General features: G+C 48.6%; 1 protein-coding gene across 1 annotated transcript in view; it reads left to right on the plus strand.

The window, feature by feature from the left end:
- Positions 1-1,297: 1,297 nt before the first annotated feature.
- Positions 1,298-26,751, plus strand: part of LOC138774042 (formin-2-like) — a 72,762-nt gene continuing 47,308 nt past the window's right edge. Inside the window, exons 1-3 of the mRNA XM_069954586.1 lie at positions 1,298-1,453; positions 15,400-15,546; positions 24,897-24,956. Of these exons, the coding sequence (XP_069810687.1) occupies positions 1,298-1,453; positions 15,400-15,546; positions 24,897-24,956 (363 nt within the window). The remainder of the gene's footprint in view (positions 1,454-15,399; positions 15,547-24,896; positions 24,957-26,751) is intronic.

The following is a 26,751-nucleotide window of genomic DNA, read 5'->3' on the forward strand; positions in this document are numbered from 1 at the left end:
TCCTCACATACACAGCACCTTACTACCAGGCACTGGTCCAGCTCCTCACATACACACAGCACCTTACTACCAGGCACTGGTCCAGCTCCTCACATACACACACAGCACCTAACTACCAGGCACTGGTCCAGCTCCTCACACACACAGCACCTTACTACCAGGCACTGGTCCAGCCTCCTCACATTCACACAGCACCTTACTACCAGGCACTGGTCCAGCTCCTCACACACACACACAGCACCTTACTACCAGGCACTGGTCCAGCTCCTCACATACACACACAGCACCTTACTACCAGGCACTGGTCCAGCTCCTCACACACACAGCACCTTACTACCAGGCACTGGTCCAGCTCCTCACATACACAGCACCTTACTACCAGGCACTGGTCCAGCTCCTCACACACACACAGCACCTTACTACCAGGTACTGGTCCAGCTCCTCACACATACACAGCACCTTACTACCAGGCACTGGTCCAGCTCCTCACATACACACACACAGCACCTTACTACCAGGCACTGGTCCAGCTCCTCACACACACACAGCACCTTACTACCAGGCACTGGTCCAGCTCCTCACACACACACACAGCACCTTACTACCAGGCACTGGTCCAGCTCCTCACACACACACAGCACCTTACTACCAGGTACTGGTCCAGCTCCTCACACATACACAGCACCTACTACCAGGCACTGGTCCAGCTCCTCACACACACACACACAGCACCTTACTACCAGGCACTGGTCCAGCTCCTCACACACACACAGCACCTTACTACCAGGCACTGGTCCAGCTCCTCACATACACACACAGCACCTTACTACCAGGCACTGGTCCAGCTCCTCACACACACACAGCACCTTACTACCAGGCACTGGTCCAGCTCCTCACACACACAGCACCTTTACTACCAGGCACTGGTCCAGCTCCTCACATACACAGCACCTTACTACCAGGCACTGGTCCAGCTCCTCACATACACACACAGCACCTTACTACCAGGCACTGGTCCAGCTCCTCACATACACACACAGCACCTTACTACCAGGCACTGGTCCAGCTCCTCACACACACAGCACCTTACTACCAGGCACTGGTCCAGCTACACATCACACACACACACACACACACACACACACACACGTCCAGCTCATCACACAGCAGTTTGGCACCCCCGTTATCCTTCCTTTATTTCTAGTACAAGATGATATAAACGTTAACTAAAACCAGGTTTCTGTTGAATTTGAATTGAGATTTTTAAATTTGTGATACAATCAGGAATCCGTGTGTGATGATTCCGGTTTCCGTCTCTTCTAGATTTCTCTATGAGCTCACCACAATACCAAATTTTTCAGAGAGAGTGTTCTGCATTCTGCAGCAGACGACAATATCAGAGAACGTTGGTGTTATCGAACGGAAGCTGGAACTTCTACAGAAAATCTGCCAGGTTAGTGGTATTCCTATTCCTATAGAGGGAGTTATTAGTACCTGCGGTTAATGGTGGAGTCACAGAGACGGCCGCACTGTATACAGAGTGTATACAGTGCAGTTGGTGTTCCATAGAAACAAATGCAGCTGGCCATGGTCAATAAACAACAGCTATTGATGCAATCTGCAACAACGGCCAATGTTTTACGTTACGTGAACGTGGCTATAGACTTGTAAAAGTTAAGTGTCCATACAATTTTTGCATGTGTGTCCCCTCCCCAGTCATCTGTCACCTCTCCAGTCCCCTGTCACCACTCTGATTACCATCACCTCTCCAGTCCCCTGTCACCTCTCTAATTCTACTTCACCTCCCAGTCCACTGTCCCCTCTCTAATTCTCCTTCACCTTCCCAGTCCCGGCACCTTCCTAGTCCCGTCAACTCTCGAATTCTCCTTCACCTCCATGGTCCCGTCACCTGCCCTATCCCCTTTCACCTTCCCAGTCCTCTGTGACCTCCCCAGTCCTGTCCGATCCAGTCACCTCCCCAGTCCTGTCACCTCCCCTGTGTCCTGTCACCTTCCCAGTCCCCTATCACGACTATGATTTCTGTCACCTCCCCAGTACCCTGTCCGATCCTGTCACCACCCCTCTCCTGTCACCTCCCCTGTGTCCCGTCACCTCCCCAGTCCCGTGCTACCTCTCTAATTCTCCTTCACCTCCCCAGTCCCGTCACGTCTCCTTCACAAATTCTCCTTCACCTCTTTTGTCCCCTCCCCAGTCCAGTCACCTGCCTGATCCAGTCACCTCCCCAGTCCACTATCACCGCCCCAGTCCCCTATCTGCTACCCAGCCTCGTCACCTCTCCACTCCAGTCACCTCCCCAGTCCCCTGCTACCTCTCTAATTCTGTCACCTCCCCAGTTCTGTCCCCTCCCATCACCTTTCCCCCTCGCTAATTTTCCTTTACCTCTCCTGTCCCTTCCCCAGTCCCCTGTCCAATCCCCTGTGACCTCCCCAGTCCCATCACCTGCCCTGTCCCCTGTCACCTCCCCAGTCCCATCAGCTCCCCAGTCTCCTGCCAATTCTGTAATTCTCCTTCACCTCTCCTGTCCCTTGTCACCTCCCCAGTTCCCCTGCTACTTCTCTAATTCTTCTTCACCTCTCCTGTCCCCTATCACGTCCCCTCCCCAGTCCTGTCACCCCCCCACTGCCATCCCCTCCGCTAATTTCCCTGTCACCTTCCCAGTCCCGTCACCTCCCCAGTCCCCTGCTACTTCTGTAATTCTCCTTCACCTCTCCTGTCCCCTGTCACCTCCCCAGTCCCCCACTACTTCTCTAATTCTCTTTCACTTCTCCTGTCCCCACCCTGGTCCCCTGTCACCTCCCCAGTCCCCGACTACTTCTCTAATTCTCCTTCACTTCTCCTGTCCCCACTCTGGTCCCCTGTCACTTCCCCAGTCCCCTGCTACTTCTGAAATTTCAGTGATCACCCTGGTCCCGTCATGTCCCTAGTCCCTGCTACCTCTCTACCTCTTCACTTGTCCAATCACCCCTCCAATCTTCCACCGCCTGATTCCCATCCACCTGTCCGATTGTCCGCCACCCTCCCAATCCCTTGTCCCTTCTCTGTTTCCCCGCTAACCCTTCTGCTTTCCACAACCTTTCCAATCTCCTAATTCTCCTTCACCTCTTTTGTCCCTTGCCCTGTCCCCTGTGAACCATCACCTGCCCGATCCTGTCACCTCCCCAGCCCCCTGTCACCTTCCTACTTCCATCATCTCCCCAGTCCCCTGCTTCCTCTCTAATTCTCCTTCACCTCCCGAGTTCTGTCAACCCCCCTAGTCCCGTCCCCTCCCGTCACCGCTCCTTCGCTGATTTCCCTGTCCCCTTTCCAGTCCCCTGCTACTTCTGTGATTCTCCTCCACCTCTTTTCTCCTCTTTTCCACCTCTAACCCTAACCCGTTACCTCTCCAGTCCCGTGTCACCTTCCCACTCCCGTTAACTCTCCAGTCCTGTGTCACCTCCCCACTCCCGTTATCTCTCTAGTCCCATCACCTCCCCAGTCCCCTGATACCTTTTTAATTCTCCTTCACCTCCCCAGTCCTGTCACACTCCAGTCCCATCCCCTCCCCTCCCACCACCTCTCCTTCGCAAATTTCCCTGTCCCCTTTCCAGTCCCGTTGCCTCCCCAGTTCCGTCACCTCCCCAGTCCCCTTCTACCTCTCTAATTCTCCTTCACCTCCCCCAGTCCTGTCTCCTCCCCTGTCATCTCAACTTCTCTAATTTCCCTGTCCCCTTTCCAGTCCCCTGCCACGTCCCCAGTCCCTGCTACCTCTCTACCTCTTCACTTGTCCAATCACCCCTCCAATTTCCCACTGCCTGGGTCCCCTCCACCTGTCTGTTTGTCCGCCACCCTCCCAATCCCTTGTTACTTCTGTTTCTCCGTTAACCCTACTGCTTCCCACAATCTTTCCAGTCTCCTAATTCTCCATCACCTCTTTTGTCCCCTCCCCAGTCCCCTGTGACCTCCCCAGTCCTGTCACCTGCCTGATCCCGTCGCCTCTCCAGCCCCGTCACCTGCCTGATCCTGTCACCTCTTCAGTCCCGTCACCTCCCCAGCCCCATCACCTCCCCAGTCCCCCACTACTTCTCTAATTCTCCTTCACCTCTCCTGCCCCCACCCTTGTGCCCTGTCACTTCCCCAGTCCCCTGCTACTTCTCAAATTCTTCTCAAATTCCTGTGACCACCTTGGTCCAGTCACCTCCCCAGTCCCCTGCTACCTCTTCACTTGTCCAATCACCCCTCCAATCTCCCACCGACTGATTCCCCTTTATCTGTTCGATAGTCCGCCCACCCTCCCAATCCCTTGTCAGTTTCCCCGCTAACCCTTCTGCTTCCCGCTACCTTTCCAGTCTCTTATCACCACTCTGATCCCCCGCCATTCCTGTCATTCCCTCTTACCTTTCTGATCTTCTCCACCACCTTTAAACTGGGTAGCAACAAACCAGTTTGCATTGACCCTTAGCTTGGCCGCCAGCAAGTAGTCACTGGTGAGAGGCGGGGTAAATAGGCAGCGGGACAATAAGCTGCTATTGTTCCAATGACATTTCCATGTACATTCTGGGTATACATCAGCCATCTGTCGTAGCATACAAGCAGCAGACCCATTGAGTCTTCATTCATTTTGCAGGAAGCGTGGTTCTCCCCTTTTTCGTCACGTAATCACAAATTTCCATTTGAATATGGATGTGCCATAAATGTGTGATAGGTCCCCTGCTTTGTTACTGAGAAAATGGGGGTCACTTATTCCTACTGGCCGTCATTCTTTTGGTAGGTTATCATCCCAGGGTTTATTACAATCCTATTTACATGTAGTATGTTATAACTGACCTTATATTTTTGTGCAGTTCTATGGATAGGGGTAATTTATCCAGGTGGGAATAGCCTGTTATGAAACTTCTTTTTGCCTCTTCCTGTCCTGTTGCACTAACCCGGGGAGCCAGATGTTGTGTAGCTGGGCGAGATGTTGTGTAGCTGGGCGAGATGTTGTGTAGCTGGGCGAGATGTTGCAGTAATCCAGGGAGCCAGATGTTGTGTAGCTGGGCGAGATGTTGTGTAGCTGGGCGAGATGTTGTGAAGCTGGGTGAGATGTGGTGTAGCTGGGCGACATGTTGCTGTTACCCGGGGAGCCAGATGTTGTAGTAACCCAGGGAGCCAGATGTTGTGTAGCTAAGCGAGATGTTGCAGTAACCTGGGCAGCAAAATGTTGTGTAGCTGGGCAGGATGTTGCAGTAACCTGGGGTGCCAGATGTTGTGTAGCTGGGCGAGATGTTGCAGTAACCTGGGGTGCCAGATGTTGTGTAGCTGGGCGAGATGTTGCAGTAACCTGGGGTGCCAGATGTTGTGTAGCTGGGCGAGATGTTGTGTAGCTGGGCGAGATGTTGCAGTAACCTGGGGTGCCAGATGTTGCGTAGCTGGGCGAGATGTTGTGGAGCTGGGCGAGATGTTGCAGTAACCTGGGGTGCCAGATGTTGTGTAGCTGGGCGAGATGTTGTGTAGCTGGGCGAGATGTTGTGTAGCTGGGCGAGATGTTGTGGAGCTGGGCGAGATGTTGCAGTAACTCAGGGAGCCAGATGTTGTGTAGCTGGGCGAGATGTTGTGTAGCTGGGCGAGATGTTGTGTAACTGGGTGAGATGTTGTGTAGCTGGGCGAGATGTTGTGTAGCTGGGCGAGATGTTGTGTAACTGGGTGAGATGTTGTGTAGCTGGGCGAGATGTTGCAGTAATCCAGGGAGCCAGATGTTGTGTAGCTGGGCGAGATGTTGCAGTAATCCAGGGAGACAGATGTTGTGTAGCTGGGCGAGATGTTGTGTAACTGGGTGAGATGTTGTGTAGCTGGGCGAGATGTTGCAGTAATCCAGGGAGCCAGATGTTGTGTAGCTGGGCGAGATGTTGTGAAGCTGGGCGAGATGTGGTGTAGCTGGGCGACATGTTGCTGTAACCCGGGGAGCCAGATGTTGCGGTAACCAGGGGAGCCAGATGTTGTAGTAACCCAGGGAGCCAGATGTTGTGTAGCTAAGCGAGATGTTGCAGTAACCTGGGCAGCAAAATGTTGTGTAGCTGGGCAGGATGTTGCAGTAACCTGGGGTGCCAGATGTTGTGTAGCTGGGCGAGATGTTGTGTAGCTGGGCGAGATGTTGTGTAGCTGGGCGAGATGTTGCAGTAACCCCGGGAGCCAGATGTTGTGTAGCTGGGCGAGATGTTGTGTAGCTGGGCCAGATGTTGTGTAGCTGGGCGAGATGTTGTGTAGCTGGGCGAGATGTTGCAGTAACCCAGGGAGCCAGATGTTGTGTAGCTGGGCGAGATGTTGTGTAGCTGGGCGAGATGTTGTGTAGCTGGGCGAGATGTTGTGTAGCTGGGCGAGATGTTGTGTAACTGGGCGAGATGTTGCAGTAACCTGGGGAGCCAGATGTTGTGTAGCTGGGCGAGATGTTGCAGTAGCCCGGGGAGCCAGATGTTGTAGTAACCTGGGCGAGATGTTGCGGTAACAAGGGGAGCCAGGTGTTGTAGTAACCAGGGGAGCCAGATGTTGTGTAGCTGGGCGAGATGTTCTGTAGCTGGGCGAGTTGTTGCAGTAACCTGAGCAGCCAGGTGTTGTGTAGCTGGGGGAGATGTTGTGTAGCTGGGCGAGATGTTGTGTAGCTGGGCGAGATGTTGCAGTAACCCAGGGAGCCAGATGTTGTGTAGCTGGGCGAGATGTTGTGTAGCTGGGCAAGATGTTGTGTAACTGGGCGAGATGTTGCAGTAGCTGGGCGAGATGTTGCAGTAGCTGGGCGAGATGTTGCAGTAGCCCGGGGAGCCAGGTGTTGTGTAGCTGGGCAAGATGTTGTGTAACTGGGCGAGATGTTGCAGTAGCTGGGCGAGATGTTGTGTAGCTGGGCGAGATGTTGCAGTAGCTGGGCGAGATGTTGCAGTAGCCCGGGGAGCCAGGTGTTGTAGTAACCTGGGCGAGATGTTGCAGTAATCAGGGGAACCAGGTGTTGTAGTAACCAGGGGAGCCAGGTGTTGTGTAGCTGGGCGAGATGTTCTGTAGCTGGGCGAGATGTTGCAGTAACCTGGGGAGCCACATGTTGTGTAGCTGGGCGAGATGTTGCAGTAACCTGGTCAGCAAAATGTTGTGTAGCTGGGCGAGATGTTGCAGTAACCTGGGGAGCCAGGTGTTGTGTAGCTGGGCGAGATGTTGTGTAGCTGGGCCAGATGTTGTGTAGCTGGGCGAGATGTTGCAGTAACCTGGGGAGCCAGATGTTGTGTAGCTGGGCGAGATGTTGTAGTAACCTGAGCAGCCAGGTGTTGTGTAGCTGGGCGAGATGTTGCAGTAACCTGGGGAGCCAGATGTTGTGTAGCTGGGCGAGATGTTGTGTAACTGGGTGAGATGTTGCAGTAACCTGGGGAGCCAGGTGTTGTGTAGCTGGGCGAGATGTTGCAGTAACCTGGGGAGCCAGGTGTTGTGTACCTGGTGTGATACCGTAGATACCGTGTGGGTCGAGCTGTAGTATAGGTGGATCAAGGCTCACCTTTCAATCACCTGGGCTTGATGCGTATCACCCCTGAAGTTTGAAGGTGGATGTCTGGGTTCAGCGTTATTCTGAAGTAGACCATGAGGCTGCAGCCAACAAGGAGCGCGCACTGGGACGATCCCTAAGAGAGGCCGTGTAAATACAGGGAAAAAAAAGGAAAAAATGACAAAACTCCTGTTGAGGCCAGCGCTGTCTTAAGGAATCACAGGAACAGCGGATGTACTGTAGTTAAAAAAAAAAAAAAGAAGTGAAAGTGTTTATTTAAAGGTGCACAAATATAACGCGTTTCAAGAGACAAAAGCTCTCGTCATCAGATAAGGTGGATACGACATCAGCAGATCAACAACCACTTGTAAATGTAACGGATGGACCAGGCAGGTGGATCCCTTGGATCATGAGGAAGAGTGACTTACCTTCTCCAAGCAGAGTTTAAGGAGCCGCCAGGGGGATGGACTTCCCTGCAGGAAACCCCCAGGTCGCTGCCCTCAGAGAAGGTCCCCAGTGACCACTGACCTGAAGAGACTGAAGCAGTACAGGAGCCTTGCACTAGATGGGAAGGTGTTGTTCAGACTGATGCTGATCAGAGAACTAGGAATAGATCCAAATTGCTAGAATTACACTAGGAAGCAAGGAAGTGGCAGATAGCCGGAGAGCACAGACGTGATTTGCTGACTGACACACACCAACAATTGAGCACTGAGCAACTGAGGTGTGGAGGCTATATATACCCTCAGGTGATCAGCGTAGAACTCACTAGATCTTGTGTGTTGAGCCTATAAATACAGGTGAACAGGCATACACCTGACACTAGGGGGGAGCCCAATCCCCCAGGAGGCCAGCTCAGAGCAGAAGAAGCTGCCGGAGGACAAGCACACTAAGAAAGAGCAGGAGAGAAGCTGCCGGAAGGCCAGCACACCAAGAGAGAGCAGGAGAGAAGCTGCCGGACGGCCAGCACACTAGACGGCCAGCAGACTAAGAAAGAGAAAGAGAGAAGCTGCCGGAAGACGAGCACAATAAGAAAGAGCAAGAGAGAAGCTGCCGGACGGCCAGCACACTAAGAAAGAGCAGGAGAGAAGCTGCCGGAAGGCCAGCACACTAAGAAAGAGCAGGAGAGAAGCTGCCGGAAGGCCAGCACACTAAGAGAGAGCAGGAGAGAAGCTGCCGGAAGGCCAGCACACTAAGAGAGAGCAGGAGAGAAGCTGCCGGACGGCCAGCACACTAGACGGCCAGCAGACTAAGAAAGAGAAAGAGAGAAGCTGCCGGAAGACGCGCACAATAAGAAAGAGCAAGAGAGAAGCTGCCGGACGGCCAGCACACTAAGAAAGAGCAGGAGAGAAGCTGCCGGAAGGCCAGCACACTAAGAGAGAGCAGGAGAGAAGCTGCCGGACGGCCAGCACACTAGACGGCCAGCAGACTAAGAAAGAGAAAGAGAGAAGCTGCCGGAAGACGAGCACAATAAGAAAGAGCAAGAGAGAAGCTGCCGGACGGCCAGCACACTAAGAAAGAGCAGGGAGAAGCTGCCGGAAGACCAGCACACTAAGAAAGAGCAGGGAGAAGCTGTCGGAAGACAAGCACACTAAGAAAGAGCAGGAGAGAAGCTGCCAGAAGACGAGCACACTAAGGAAGAGCAGGAGAGAAGCTGCCGGAAGGCCAGCACACTAAGAAAGAGCAAGAGAGAAGCTGCCGGAAGGCCAGCACACTTAGGGTACTATTACACGGAACGATAATCGGCCGAATTAGCCCGATTCGCCCGATTATCGCTCCATGTAATAAATGCAACGATCAGCCGATGACAATGATCATCGGCTGATCGTTGATATAGGTTAGACCCTATTTTTGTCGGGCGCCGACCGCGCACCGCTGCGTGTAATAGCGGTGCGTGGCCGGCGACTAACGATATACATTACCCATCCATGTTCCAGGGCTGCTCCTGCCGTCCGCTTCTCCCGGGGTCCCGTGCGCGCTCTAGCTTCACAGAGGCCTGTCAGCTGATAGGCCGCTCAGCCAATCACAGGCCGCGGCGGTCCCGGCCTGTGATTGGCTGAGCAGCCTACCAGCTGACAGGCCGCTGTGAAGCTAGAGCGCGCACGGGACCCCGGGAGAAGCGGACGGCAGGAGCAGCCCTGGAACGTGGATGGGTAATGTATGCCAGTTTAGCAAGGGCTGCAAGGACATGGGTAACGATGTCCTTGCAGCTCTTGTCAAACGATTATCGGGCCGTGTAATAGGCCCAGTAAATGAGCAACGATCTAGCAGATCGCTGCTCGTTTACAGGTATTATCGGGCCCTGCTCGGCCCGTGTAATACCACCCTAAGAAAGAGCAGGGAGGAGCTGCTGGAAGACAAGCACACTAAGAGAGAGCAGGAGAGAAGCTGCCGGAAGAAAAGCACACTAAGAAAGAGCAAGAGAGAAGCTGCCGGAAGACCAGCACACTAAGAAAGAGCAGGGAAAAGCTGCTGGAAGACCAGCACACTAAGGAAGAGCAGGAGAGAAGCTGCCGGAAGACCAGCACACTAAGAAAGAGTAGGAGAGAAGCTGTCGGAAGACAAGCACACTAAGAAAGAGCAGGAGAGAAGCTGCCGGAAGACAAGCACACTAAGGAAGAGCAGGAGAGAAGCTGATGGAAGACCAGCACACTAAGAAAGAGCAGGGAAAAGCTGCTGGAAGACCAGCACACTAAGGAAGAGCAGGAGAGAAGCTGCCGGAAGACCAGCACACTAAGAAAGAGTAGGAGAGAAGCTGTCGGAAGACAAGCACACTAAGAAAGAGCAGGAGAGAAGCTGCCGGAAGACAAGCACACTAAGGAAGAGCAGGAGAGAAGCTGCCGGAAGACGAGCACACTAAGAAAGAGCAGGAGAGAAACTGCCGGAGACAAGCACACTAAGAAAGAGCAGGGAAAAGCTGCTGGAAGACCAGCACACTAAGGAAGAGCAGGAGAGAAGCTGCCGGAAGACCAGCACACTAAGAAAGAGTAGGAGAGAAGCTGTCGGAAGACAAGCACACTAAGAAAGAGCAGGAGAGAAGCTGCCGGAAGACAAGCACACTAAGGAAGAGCAGGAGAGAAGCTGATGGAAGACCAGCACACTAAGAAAGAGCAAGAGAGAAGCTGCCAGAAGACCAGCACACTAAGAAAGAGCAAGAGAGAAGCTGCCGGAAGACCAGCACACTAAGAAAGAGCAAGAGAGAAGCTGCCGGAAGACCAGCACACTAAGAAAGAGCAGGGAAAAGCTGCCGGAAGACGAGCACACTAAGAAAGGGCAGGAGAAAAGCTGCCAGAAGACGAGCACACTAAGGAAGAGGAGGAGAGAAGCTGCCGGAAGACGAGCACACTAAGAAAGGGCAGGAGAGAAGCTGCTGGAAGACATGCACACTAAGAAAGGGCAGGAGAGAAACTGCCGGAAGACAAGCACACTAAGGAAGAGCAGGAGAGAAGCTGCCGGAAGACCAGCACACTAAGGAAGAGCAGGAGAGAAGCTGCCGGAAGACGAGCACACTAAGAAAGGGCAGGAGAGAAGCTGCCAGAAGACCAGCACACTAAGGAAGAGCAGGAGAGAAGCTGCCGGAAGACGAGCACACTAAGAAAGGGCAGGAGAGAAGCTGCCGGAAGACAAGCACACTAAGGAAGAACAGGAGAGAAGCTGCCGGAAGACAAGCACACTAAGAAAGAGCAGGAGAGAAGCTGCCGGAAGACGAGCACACTAAGAAAGGGCAGGAGAGAAACTGCCAGAAGACGAGCACACTAAGGAAGAGCAGGGGAGAAGCTGCCGGAAGAAAAGCACACTAAGGAAGAGCAGGAGAGAAGTTGCCGGAAGACGAGCACACTAAGAAAGAGCAGGAGAGAAGCTGCCGGAAGACAAGCACACTAAGGAAGAACAAGAGAGAAGCTGCCGGAAGACAAGCACACTAAGGAAGAGCAGGAGAGAAACTGCCAGAAGACGAGCACACTAAGAAAGGGCAGGAGAGAAACTGCCAGAAGACGAGCACACTAAGAAAGGGCAGGAGAGAAGCTGCCGGAAGACAAGCACACTAAGGAAGAACAGGAGAGAAGCTGCCGGAAGACGAGCACACTAAGAAAGGGCAGGAGAGAAACTGCCAGAAGACGAGCACACTAAGGAAGAGCAGGGGAGAAGCTGCCGGAAGAAAAGCACACTAAGGAAGAGCAGGAGAGAAGCTGCCGGAAGACAAGCACACTAAGAAAGAGCAGGAGAGAAACTGCCGGAAGACAAGCACACTAAGGAAGAGCAGGGAGAAGCTGCCGGAAGACAAGCACACTAAGAAAGGGCAGGACAGAAGCTGCCGGAAGACAAGCACACTAAGGAAGAGCAGGAGAGAAGCTGCCGGAAGACGAGCACACTAAGGAAGAGCAGGAGAGAAGCTGCCGGAAGACGAGCACACTAAGGAAGAGCAGGGAGAAGCTGCCGGAAGACGAGCACACTAAGGAAGAGCAGGAGAGAAGCTGCCGGAAGACGAGCACACTAAGGAAGAGCAGGGAGAAGCTGCCGGAAGACAAGCACACTAAGAAAGGGCAGGAGAGAAGCTGCCGGAAGACAAGCACACTAAGGAAGAGCAGGAGAGAAGCTGCCGGAAGACCAGCACACTAAGAAAAGCAGAAGAGAACAGGCAGTGTGTTCTGCAGCTAATACAGGATAACGGACACCACCACGTGTCGTTACTGTAAACTTTACTGCAAGTCTTCAAGCAATAATCTGCAAGCAAGCAGTGAAACAATAAGGTGCAGCCAATACAGAAAGACTGAATCCCTTGAGCTGGGTACTTGAGATAATAGAGTTAGTATACGTGACAATACTTGAGTTACTTTAATAATTACAGCTTCTCGCAGGTGGAATGAGGTACTTTAGAATAAATCACAGCCTTTCACTGGTGGGAATAGATATAGTCTCTGAGTAAACTGACATGACAGGAAATGACAGTCTTTCGGCAGGCTTGGGGTTAGTGGGGCCCTGTCTAGACCCTTGGGTGCTCAGATGTGGGGGCATTTAGAGAAAAGAGTACCTGCACCCACGGGTATGACCATCCGCCTAATGCTGTCTGTGGCCACAGAGTCACACAGATCCAGTGATGTAGACCCCACCTAGTAGGTAGTGCTAGCTGTCGCGGTGATCCCTAAAGAAACCTAGCAGGAGCAGTGGAGTTTTCGGCTATATGCGCTTACCTAGACACTGACTTTGATCCTGGAATGACCATCAGGATGAAGAAGAGGAAAGCTGTCCAGCGTTGATTGGGTTGGCTCGTTGGCCCCTTTACCACAACCTCACAACCTTTAGGCACTGGCCGGATATGGCTAGGATGGAGAAAAGTAACACAGTTCTCAGCGTAAAGTCACGGAGGTGGACCTGGCCTCCAGGCCCTGGACGTTACTGCAGCGCGAGGACATTCTCTGTTCACTTGCTTAGGAACACACTGACTGGAAGGACTGGATCAAACTAGTTTAACTCACATCTTATACTTCTAAGGGCACCATGTGATAGGATAGGAAATCTAGAATCTTCTAAGCCTGGTTGGAACAGTGTGAGGTACTCAGCTCAAGGATTGGTTATCAATAAAGCACATAACAGTGGCAGACATGAGGAAGTACACTACATGGTTAACCCTTGAGTACTTTCCATTCAGCTGTGCAGTACAATACATAGACTACAGTGACACCTAGTGGAGAAAAAAGCAAAGTGCAGATATTTATCCCAGAGTGTACCTGACCTACAGGTGTGGCACCTGCTCTGGGATCCTGCACCGTCCTCATCTTCACTGTAGATTCTTACAACCAGCAGCAGCGCCTCCTGCTGGTGTTGCATTCTACAGCTGAGCTTAGGAGTCACAATGTAAGAAGGACAGGATGGGAGGCGGTTGAGGGGGCTGTGGGTGATGTGCTACCTCGCTTCTGTAGGCGCTCCCGATGACCTATAAAAGACCTATTTATCTTTGTCGTTCATCCCCTTTAGAGGGAATCTATTGGCTGTAAACTGCTGACACTGATAGATGCTGTTAGGACAAGGAGACACATGGGACCTGTCATATATCCAGTAAAAGCGTCAAATGTAGCAGCACAGGATAGCAGAGTGCATGCCCCGATCCCATAGCAGTATGCCTCCCAAAGCAAGCCTTTATTCACACCATTGCCATATTGGTATAAACCTTTTTCAAACCCGAAGATGGTTTATACCAGTGACGGCGAACCTTGACATTCCAGCTGTTGTAAAACTACAATTCCCATCATGCCTGAACAACCAAAGATATGGCTTTGGCTGCCACGGTATGATGGGAATTGTAGTTTTGCAACAGCTGGAGTGTCAGGGTTAGCCATCACTGGTTTATACTGAAATGTTGCATGGTGTGAATATGGGCTTTGCTTTGGAGACATACTGCTGCCTTATACCTTTCATGTAGACATAGAAAAAGGCTTTTATTTCCCTGTGCTAAGTGTCAGAGAGGCGTTGCCAAGAGCATGAACTGCTGCAAGCTATAATGGGTCCTCACTTCCTTCCCTGACTGTGCTTGTCAATCAAGCAGGGATAAGGATGGGAGGGGGAGCAAGTGCAGTATCGGGGGGTTGCTAGGTGTTAGTGTACTTACTAGGCACTTGTCACGGTGGCCAGGAGTGGTATGCCCACCCCTGTGTATACTAACACACGGCTTTGAGGTAGTACAGGTGTAGAGGCCGAGGAACGACAGAGTCCAGAGGCCGTTTACTGGAAGTTCAGTGCAATCCAGGAAATAGTAACTTGGCAAGAAGATGGATGATAGAAAACTAATCCACTTTCTCCTTGTGGACAACACAGATGACTTGAGCTGGGTGCTGTGGTATAGTGGGATATAAAGGAAAGTCTCTGTGTACTTGGGTTACTTATGGGTTAAGTTACGTTAGGTTTGTATTTGGTTTTTCGGATAGGCTACCAAGGGGAACTTACCTACATAGAAGCAGAATTCTGTCAGGGTGATTGGACTGTAGAAGACTTGATAGAAGAGTAACCCGTAGTCAAGGTTTGGAGAATACCGCCTCCTGTCAGAGAGACTACCGTCTGGTAGCACGGGCCCCTGGCTTGCACAACCAGGTGTAGCTAGCCACTCAAGGTTCCCTGAGATGGCCGAACAAACATCAAAGGAGTACTTTGGCTTTGTCTGCGTTTTGCTCTACTGACAAACCTTCAGTTACTGGAACGTCACGAAGGAATAGTCACCCAAGATGTAGACAAGGCTTATCCTTGGACGTTAGTTACTCCACCTGTAGCACTGCATAGTAGAAAAGTCCTTGTCAGGGAACATGGCCTCCAAGCCAGGCCCTGGAGTAAGCTTCAGCTGGAACCGGCTTTCTGTGACTAAACTAACTGGGAGTGGGCGGGACTCCCATTGGTAGGGAACCTTCTGGACCACCCTTGGTGTGTGATAGGTGGAAGTGTGCGAGGTACCCAGCTCAAGGATTGGATAACAAAGTGGCAAACATAACATAGAACAAGTGCAGTGTTATCCCTTCATACTCTCTTCAGCTGTAAATAAACAGTGAGACACCTAGTGGCAGAAAAGTAGAGTGCAGCCTTCAGCCCAACCCACAAAGTACCTGATGACAGGTATGCTTAGAACAGTAGTGGCACACCCCTTCTGGGACACTACACGAGGAGGTGTTACATCATGCAGCTGTCCAGGGACTTGGGAACGCCTCTTTGGCACTCAGCACAGGGAAATAAAAGCATTTTCCTACATTCTGAAAGATTAGAAAGATATAAAAGGCAGCGGGTGTCTCCATGTCCTAAAAGACATTGAATAAACTTACCAAGAATATAAAGAAAATGGGACGTTTTACTATATTTTTTACTCTAATAGGTTTGCACTGTACTGTAATTGTAAAGTAGAGATGACAGTTCATCTATCTTCACAGATTCTGAAAGAAGACCCTGCAGTCCTGTGTGTACTGGGCCTGATCCTGGCAATCGGCAATTATATGAATGGAGGAAACAGGACACGAGGACAAGCGGACGGATTCGCATTAGACATTTTACCAAAACTAAAAGATGTAAAGAGCAACGTGAGTATAAGATACAGCAAGGGAATTTCATCTACTGAAAACTGTATTGTCCGTCTCGGAGACTTTATCACTTGCATGTTCTTTTCCTGTTTAGAGGCAGATACTAAAACCTGTTCTTTTTTGTAATCCGTTTCTATTTTCTGACTAATTTTTTTTAGTTCTTTTTCTGTACATTGTTATGGGGGTGGATATCTCAGAGCTGTGATTAACAGCATTTAGTGACATGCTTTACAGCCTGGCTCATGGACATAGATGACAGTAGACAGACTCTGTCCCCTGTAAAACATTACTGAGCGTGCTCTGTGACATGACGCTGTACTGCTGTACAGATCACTTTACTGCAGCCTTATCACCACAAATAGAACAGGTCTCTGCTTAGCTTCAGAACTATTGGTAGGAAAAAAACTGCAAGATTCTAGGACACGTATATAAACTGCTCAAAAGGTTAAAATTAACACTTAAACAACACAATATAACTCCAAGTAAAAAAACTTCTGTGACATTAGACCGTCCACTCAGAAAGCCGCACTGACTGACACTCACTGACACCTGCAATCAGCGAGACCCCCTCAATAACGGAGGGTCCTGCAGGTGGGGAGCACACACCACTTCTCACTACCTCTGCTTTCCTGCTGATGTTTTGGTCACTTTTGAATGTTGCTGGCGCCTTTATACTCGTGGTAGCATGAGACGAACTCTATAACCCACACAAGTGGCTCAGGTAGTGCAGCTCATCCAAGATGGCACATCAATGCGAGCTTTGGCAAAAAGGCCAGTACACCAGGAGATGTGGAGGAGGCCGTAGTGTCCAGAGGCTGGAGGCTACCAGGAGACAGGCCAGTACACCAGGAGACAGGCCAGTACACCAGGAGACAGGCCGGTACACCAGGAGACGTGAAGGAGGCCGTAATGTTAAGAAGCTGGAGGCTACCAGGAGACAGGCCAGTACACCAGGAGATGTGGAGGAGGCTGTAGTGTCCAGAGGCTGGAGGCTACCAGGAGACGTGGAGAAGGCCGTAGTGTCCTGAGGCTGGAGGCTACCAGGAGACGTGGAGGAGGCCGTAGTGTCCTGAGGCTGGAGGCTACCAGGAGACGTGGAGAAGGCCGTAGTGTCCTGACGCTGGAGGCTACCAGGAGACGTGGAGGAGGCCGTAGTGTCCTGAGGCTGGAGGCTACCAGGAGACAGGCCAGTACACCAGGAGACATGGAGGAGGCCGTAGTGTCCCGAGGCTGGAGGCTACCAGGAGACGTGGAGGAGGCCATAGTGTCTTGAGGCTGGAGGCTGTGAGGAGACAGGCCAGTACACTAGGAGACGTGGAGGAGGCCGTAGTGTCCCGAGGCTGGAGGCTATGAGGAGACAGGCCAGTACACCTGGAGACGTGGAAGAGGCCGTAGTGTCCAGAGGCTGAAGGCTACCAGGAGACAGGCCAGTACACCAGGAGACGTGAAGGAGGCCGTAGTGTCCAGAGGCTGGAGAAGCTACCAGGAGACAGGCCAGTACACCAGGAGACGTGGAGGAGGCCGTAGTGTCCAGAGGCTGGAGGAGCTACCAGGAGACAGGCCAGTACACCAGGAGACGTGAAGGAGGCTGGAGGCTACCAGGAGACAGGCCAGTACACCAGGAGAGGTGGAGGAGGCCGTAGTGTCCAGAGGCTGGAGGCTACCAGGAGACAGGCCAGTACACCAGGAGACGTGGAGGAGGCCGTAGTGTCCAGAGGCCGGAGGCTATGAGGAGACAGGCCAGTACACCAGGAGACATGGAGGAGGCTGTAGTGTCCCGAGGCTGGAGGCTACCAGGAGACAGGCCAGTATACCAGGAGACATAGAGGAGGCCGTAGTGTCCCGAGGCTGGAGGCTACCAGGAGACAGGCCAGTACACCAGGAGACGTGGAGGAGGCCGTAGTGTCCCGAGGCTGGAGGCTACCAGGAGACAGGCCAGTATACCAGGAGACATGTAGGAGGCTGTAGTGTCCTGAGGCTGGAGGCTACCAGGAGACGTGGAGGAGGACGTAGTGTCCAGAGGCTGGAGGCTACCAGGAGACGTGGAGGAGGACGTAGTGTCCAGAGGCTGGAGGCTACCAGGAGACAGGCCAGTACACCAGGAGACGAGGAGGAGGCCGTAGTGTCCAGAGGCTGGAGGTGCTACCAGGAGACAGGCCAGTACACCAGGAGATGTGGAGGAGGCCGTAGTGTTAAGAAGCTGGAGGCTACCAGGAGACAGGCCAGTACACCAGGAGATGTGGAGGAGGCTGTAGTGTCCAGAGGCTGGAGGCTACCAGGAGACGTGGAGGAGGCCGTAGTGTCCTGAGGCTGGAGGCTACCAGGAGACGTGGAGGAGGCCGTAGTGTCCTGAGGCTGGAGGCTACCAGGAGACAGGCCAGTACACCAAGAGACATGGAGGAGGCCGTAGTGTCCCGAGGCTGGAGGCTACCAGGAGACGTGGAGGAGGCCATAGTGTCTTGAGGCTGGAGGCTGTGAGGAGACAGGCCAGTACACTAGGAGACGTGGAGGAGGCCGTAGTGTCCCGAGGCTGGAGGCTATGAGGAGACAGGCCAGTACACCTGGAGACGTGGAAGAGGCCGTAGTGTCCAGAGGCTGGAGGGTACCAGGAGACAGGCCAGTACACCAGGAGACGTGGAGGAGGCCATAGTGTCCAGAGGCTGGAGGCTACCAGGAGACAGGCCAGTACACCAGGAGACGTGGAGGAGGCAATAGTGTCCAGAGGCTGGAGGCTACCAGGAGACAGGCCAGTACACCTGGAGACGTGGAGGAGGCCGTAGTGTCCAGAGGCTGGAGGCTACCAGGAGACAGGCCAGTACACCAGGAGACATGGAGGAGGCCATAGTGTCCAGAGGCTGGAGGCTACCAGGAGACAGGCCAATACACCAGAAGACCGTAGGAAGAGAGGAGGCTGTAGGAGGCAACAACCCAGCAGCAGGACCGGTTCCTCTGCCTCTTTGTAAGGAGGACCAGGAGGAGCACTACCAGAGCCCTGCACAATGTCCTCCAGCAGCCACAAATCTGCATGTGTCTGCACAAACGGTTAGAGACTGCCTCCATGAGGACGTATGAGGGCCCAACGTCCACAGATGGGGGATGTGCTCACAGCCAAACACCGGGCAGGATACTTGGCATTTCCCAGAGATCAGCAGGATTGGCAGATTCACCACTGGCGCCCCCTGTGCTCCTCACAGATGAGAGCAGGTTCACACTGAGCACATGTGACAGACGTGACAAAGTCTGGAGACGCCGCGTAGAGCGATCTGCTGCCTGCAACGTCCTTCGGCATAAGCGGTCTGGCAGGGGGTCAGTAATGGGGTGGGGGGGGGGGCATTTCTTCAAAATTCTTAAAGTTGTTATCAGATAAAGGCTATGCGCGCGCCCGCATCAGTGCTTACCATAGCACACAGTGAAGCGAGTTTTCCGAGCGCATACGATGTGTGTACGCTCTGGACGGAATCCCATTGAAAATAAGGCTATGTTCCACCCCTCAAAACTACGGCCGTAGTTTTACGTAATGTGAACATAGCCAAAAACAGAAAAACAGCCCCATTCATTTCCTCCATTTACTTCAATTAAACTGCAAAATGTAACAGCTGCGGCACGTACCTCTTCCCACGACCGCGCTCTCTCCCCTGGTTGCACATGGTCCCGAGATTAGAGGTGTGTGGGGGGGGGGGCGCAATAACGTACGTGGGTAAGGAGCGGTGTGTCAGATCATTCGAGGATTGGGAGCTGGACGGCCAGAACCCTGTGAGTTACCTACTAACTGATGTGTCTAATTCATAGAAGTCTTGTGTGTGCTAAACAAAGAAAAGAGATATATACACACTCATACAGGAGGATAATAAGTATATAACACACTCCTGTATACCTACACAGAATGGAGATATATACACACTCATACAGGAGGATAATAAGTATATAACACACTGCTGTATACCTACACAGAATGGGGATATATACACACTCATACAGGAGGAGGATAATAAGTATATAACACACTCCTGTATACCTACACAGAATGGAGATATATACACACTCATACATGGGGATAATAAGTATATAATACACTGCTGTATACCTACACACAGGGGAGAGATATATACACACTCATACAGGAGGATAATAAGTATATAACACACTCCTGTATACCTACACAGAATGGAGATATATACACACTCATACAGGAGGGGGATAATAAGTATATAATACACTGCTGTATACCTACACAGAATGGGGAGATATATACACACTCATACATGGGGATAATAAGTATATAATACACTGCTGTATACCTACACAGAATGGGGAGATATATACACACTCATACAGGAGGGGGATAATAAGTATATAACACACTGCTGTATACCTACACAGAATGGAGAGATATATACACACTCATACAGGAGGGGGATAATAAGTATATAATACACTGCTGTATACCTACACAGAATGGGGAGATATATACACACTCATACAGGAGGATAATAAGTATATAATACACTGCTGTATACCTACACAGAATGGAGATATATACACACTCATACAGGAGGATAATAAGTATATAATACACTGCTGTATACCTACACTGAATGGAGAGATATAAATACACACTCATACAGGAGGATAATAAGTATATAATACACTGCTGGATACCTACACAGAATGGAGAGATATATACACTCATACAGGAGGGATAATAAGTATATAATACACTGCTGTATACCTACACAGAATGGACAGATATATACACACTCATACAGGAGGATAATAAGTATATAATACACTGCTGTATACCTACACAGAATGGGAGGATATATACACACTCATACAGGAGGAGGATAATAAGTATATCATACACTGCTGTATACCTACACAGAATGGAGATATATACACACTCATACAGGAGTATAATAAGTATATAACACACTCCTGTATACCTACACAGAATGGGGATATATACACACTCATACAGGAGGAGGATAATAAGTTTATAATACACTGCTGTATACCTACACAGAATGGAGATATATACACACTCATACAGGAGGATAATACGTATATAACACACTCCTGTATAACTACACAGAATGGGGATATATACACACTCATACAGGAGGATAATAAGTATATAATACACTGCTGTATACCTGCACAGAATGGAGAGATATATACACACTCATACAGGAGGGTAATAAGTATATAACACACTCCTGTATACCTACACAGAATGGAGAGAGATATATACACACTCATACAGGAGAATAATAAGTATATAATACACTGCTGTATACCTACACAGAATGGAGATATATACACACTCATACAGGAGGATAATAAGTATATAATACACTGCTGCATACCTACACAGAATGGAGAGAGATATATACACACTCATACAGGAGGATAATAAGTATATAATACACTGCTGTATACCTACACAGAATGGAGATATATACACACTCATACAGGAGGAGGATAATAAGTATATAAACACTGCTTTATACCTACACAGAATGGAGAGATATATACACACTCATACAGGAGGGGGATAATAAGTATATAATACACTGCTGTATACCTACACAGAATGGGGATATATACACACTCATACAGGAGGATAATAAGTATATAATACACTGCTGTATACCTACACAGAATGGGGAGATATATACACACTCATACAGGAGGAGGATAATAAGTATATAATACACTGCTGTATACCTACACAGAATGGAGATATTATCCTCCTGTATGAGTGTGTATATATCTCCATTCTGTGTAGGTATACAGCAGTGTATTATATACTTATTATCCTCCTCCTGTATGAGTGTATATATATCTCTCCATTCTGTGTAGGTATACAGCAGTGTATTATATACTTATTATCCTCCTGAATGAGTGTGTATATATCTCTCCATTCTGTGTAGGTATACAGCAGTGTATTATATACTTATAATCCCCCTCCTGTATGAGTGTGTATATATCTCTCCATTCTGTGTAGGTATACAGCAGTGTATTATATACTTATTATCCCCCTCCTGTATGAGTGTGTATATATTTCCATTCTGTGTAGGTATACAGCAGTGTGTTATATACTTATTATCCTCCTGTATGAGTGTGTATATATCTCCCCATTCTGTGTAGGTATACAGCAGTGTAGTATATACTTATTATCCTCCTGTATGAGTGTGTATATAAGTATATACTACACTGCTGTATACCTACACAGAATGGGGAGATATATACACACTCATACAGGAGGATAATAAGTATATAACACACTGCTGTATACCTACACAGAATGGAAATATATACACACTCATACAGGAGGGGGATAATAAGTATATAATATACTGCTGTATACCTACACAGAATGGAGAGATATATACACACTCATACAGGAGGGGGATTATAAGTATATTATACACTGCTGTATACCTACACAGAATGGAGATATATATACACTCATACAGGAGGGATAATAAGTATATAATACACTGCTGTATACCTACACAGAATGGACAGATATATACACACTCATACAGGAGGATAATAAGTATATAATACACTGCTGTATATCTACACAGGATGGAGAGATATATATACACTCATACAGGAGGAGAATAAGTATATAATACACTGCTGTATACCTACACAGAATGGAGAGATATACACTCATACAGGAGGATAATAATTATATAACACACTCCTGTATACCTACACAGAATGGGAGGATATATACACACTCATACAGGAGGAGGATAATAAGTATATAATACACTGCTGTATACCTACACAGAATGGAGAGATATATACACACTCATACAGGAGGATAATAAGTATATAACACACTCCTGTATACCTACACAGAATGGGGATATATACACACTCATACAGGAGGAGGATAATAAGTATATCATACACTGCTGTATACCTACACAGAATGGAGATATATACACACTCATACAGGAGTATAATAAGTATATAACACACTCCTGTATACCTACACAGAATGGGGATATATACACACTCATACAGGAGGTGGATAATAAGTATATAATACACTGCTGTATACCTACAGAGAATGGAGATATATACACACTCGTACAGGAGGATAATAAGTATATAATACACTGCTGTATACCTACACAGAATGGGGAGCTATATACACACTCATACAGGAGGATAATAAGTATATAACACACTGCTGTATACCTACACAGAATGGAAATATATACACACTCATACAGGAGGGGGATAATAAGTATATAATACACTGCTGTATACCTACACAGAATGGAGAGATATACACTCATACAGGGGGATAATAAGTATATAATACACTGCTGTATACCTACACAGAATGGAGAGATATATACACACTCATACAGGAGGGGCATAATAAGTATATAATACACTGCTGTATACCTATACAGAATGGGGAGATGTATACACATCCATACAGGAGGATAATAAGTATATAATACACTGCTGTATACCTACACAGAATGGGGATATATATACACACTCATACAGGAGGATAATAAGTATATAATACACTGCTGTATACCTACACAGAATGGAGATATATACACACTCATACAGGAGGATAATAAGTATATAATACACTGCTGTATACCTACACAGAATGGGGATATATATACACACTCATACAGGAGGAGGATAATAAGTATATAATACACTGCTTTATACCTATATAGAATGGGGAGATATATACACACTCATACAGGAGGATAATAAGTATATAATACACTGTTGTATACCTACACAGAATGGAGAGATATATACACACTCATACAGGAGGGATAATAAGTATATAATACACTGCTGTATACCTACACAGAATTGGGAGATATATATTCACTCATACAGGAGGATAATAAGTATATAATACACTGCTGTATACCTACACAGAATGGGGAGATATATACACACTCATACAGGAGGAGGATAATAAGTATATAATACACTGCTGTATACCTACACAGAATGGAGAGATATATACACACTCATACAGGAGGAGGATAATAAGTATATAATACACTGCTGTATACCTACACAGAATGGGTATATATATATACACACTCATATAGGAGGATAATAAGTATATAATACACTACTGTATACCTACACAGAATGGGGAGATATATACACACTCATACAGGAGGATAATAAGTATATAATACACTGCTGTATACCTACACAGAATGGGTATATATATATATATATACACACTCATATAGGAGGATAATAAGTATATAATACACTACTGTATACCTACACAGAATGGGGAGATATATACACACTCATACAGGAGGATAATAAGTATATAATACACTGCTGATCATTTAATCAAACCATATTTCCTCATGTACCACGTGCAGGTCTTTTGATACATGAGTGCCTAGTCTAGCCATGGTGCATCGTTTGCCGGTAAACATCTGCAACGCCGGTAACAAAACTGGCAAACACCTGCAATCTTTCCAGTGTTTCCGGGCGGTTCTTGTAAAGTTCTGTTTTGATGAACTTGAACTTTTCTTGATAGTGTGGAGAACCTGCCGAACTGAAGATTTCAATGTGGTGGGGAATTCCCCGGCACTTCCTGTGGATATTCTCCGCTGGACGTCCATTAGCCGTCAGTCATTATCCGGCATTTATTCACAACATCCGCATCTTTTCAGTCTGTAATGCACAAGCTGCAAGGTCACCAGTGTCTCCTTTATTTTAGCGTTTTAATTGTCATAAATTTCAAGCATTTTTGGTGGCGTTTTATTCTTTAGTTTGACACATTAAGCGTTTTTGACCTACATAAAAAACCTGAAATGCAGCAGAACCCTGTGTGGGATTTCAGACGCAATAGGCTTTTTATTGTAAAAGGGTTTTAAATAGAGATGAGAGAGCTTTTCAGACCTTTGGTTTAGCAGATTTGTTGAACTTTGAAATAAAGTTTGGTTTGGCAGGGTTAGGCTGAACCGTAAACGAACCGCCTTAAACCAGCTAATCGATTGCAGGTGTTTTGCTGTTTAGGGTGGTTCAAAACATTTGCTCATCTATACTTACCTATGTGCACTCCCTTTGGTGTCCTTCTTCTCCAGTGTCCCCCACTTCCATCAAAATCCCAATTAGCCAATCACTGACCTACTGAGATCAACATGGCCGTTGATTGGCTGTGCAGGTGACATTGTCTTGAGAGTAACAGCCTGGATTCGTGAAGTCCGCTTCGCTTATCTCTAGTTTTAAGACCTATTGTAAGAAATGATGTTCAATTTTACTTTTTCAAAGAAATGACTGAAATAATTGCTCTCTCTGTGTTCTTGTTGTAGGACAACAGCCGGAATCTGCTTTCATACATTGTTTCCTACTACTTACGCCACTTTGATGAGGTGAGTCCGCTGGATGTAGGTAAGCGGCCTTAGCGTTTGCATTTTTATTACTTCTTTTCATTATCATTTCGGGGGGTTCGTGTTTACGCCGTCGCCCTGTGATAAAACCTACATGTTCTCTATGTTCAGGTCGATTACAACGATAGGAACTTTTATTTTATTTAATGTCTTTTGAAAAAAGTGTATAAAATGTCTCTATTCCCTCCTTATAACACTGTTGTTTTCGGTCTATGGGGCCGTGTGAGGCGCAATTTTTGGCACCATCATCTGTACTTGCTATCGGTGCGGTACTTGTGTATATGCATGGATTTGACATGACCAGACATCAGCAATTTCGTCAGGAATACAATAATTTATTAGGTTGGGCCATACCGCACATGCAATATTAAATATGTTTTTTATTTCTCTATTTTTATTCAAAATGGGAAGAGGGGGGTGATTTTTGTTAATAAAAACTGTTTTTGTAGTCCCCTGGGGGTCTTCCCTGATGACTACACTGATCTCCCAGAGATAATAGAGATGTATTGTATTGGTCTATGAGATTTGGACATGTGGATGGTGGTGTCGGTGTATGGTTCTCCCTTAGGACATGTTGGATGGTGGTGTCGGTGTATGGTTCTCCATTAGGACATATAGATGGTGGTGTCGGTGTATGGTTCTCCCTTAGGACATGTGGATGGTGGTGTCGGTGTATGGTTCTCCATTAGGACATATAGATGGTGGTGTCGGTGTATGGTTCTCCATTAGGACATGTGGATGGTGGTGTCGGTGTATGGTTCTCCATTAGGACATGTGGATGGTGGTGTCGGTGTATGGTTCTCCATTAGGACATATGGATGGTGGTGTTGGTGTATTGTTCTCCATTAGGACATATAGATGGTGGTGTCGGTGTATGGTTCTCCATTAGGACATATGGATGGTGGTGTCGGTGTATGGTTCTCCATTAGGACATATGGATAGTGGTGTCGGTGTATTGTTCTCCATTAGGACATATGGATGGTGGTGTCGGTGTATGGTTCTCCATTAGGACATATGGATGGTGGTGTCGGTGTATGGTTCTCCATTAGGACATATGGATGGTGGTGTCGGTGTATGGTTCTCCATTAGGACATATGGATGGTGGTGTCGGTGTATGGTTCTCCATTAGGACATATGGATGGTGGTGTCGGTGTATGGTTCTCCATTAGGACATGTGGATGGTGGTGTCGGTGTATGGTTCTCCATTAGGACATGTGGATGGTGGTGTCGGTGTATGGTTCTCCATTAGGACATGTGGATGGTGGTGTCGGTGTATGGTTCTCCATTAGGACATATGGATGGTGGTGTCGGTGTATGGTTCTCCATTAGGACATGTGGATGGTGGTGTCGGTGTATGGTTCTCCATTAGGACATGTGGATGGTGGTGTCGGTGTATGGTTCTCCATTAGGACATGTGGATGGTGGTGTCGGTGTATGGTTCTCCATTAGGACATGTGGATGGTGGTGTCGGTGTATTGTTCTCCATTAGGACATGTGGATGTTGGTGTCGGTGTATGGTTCTCCATTAGGACATATGGATGGTGGTGTCGGTGTATGGTTCTCCATTAGGACATATAGATGGTGGTGTCGGTGTATGGTTCTCCATTAGGACATATGGATGGTGGTGTCGGTGTATGGTTCTCCATTAGGACATGTGGATGGTGGTGTCGGTGTATGGTTCTCCATTAGGACATATGGATGGTGGTGTCGGTGTATTGTTCTCCATTAGGACATATGGATGGTGGTGGCGGTGTATGGTTCTCCATTAGGACATATG

The sequence above is a fragment of the Dendropsophus ebraccatus genome, chromosome 15, assembly GCF_027789765.1.
Source record: "Dendropsophus ebraccatus isolate aDenEbr1 chromosome 15, aDenEbr1.pat, whole genome shotgun sequence".
NCBI classification, from domain to species: domain Eukaryota; kingdom Metazoa; phylum Chordata; class Amphibia; order Anura; family Hylidae; genus Dendropsophus; species Dendropsophus ebraccatus.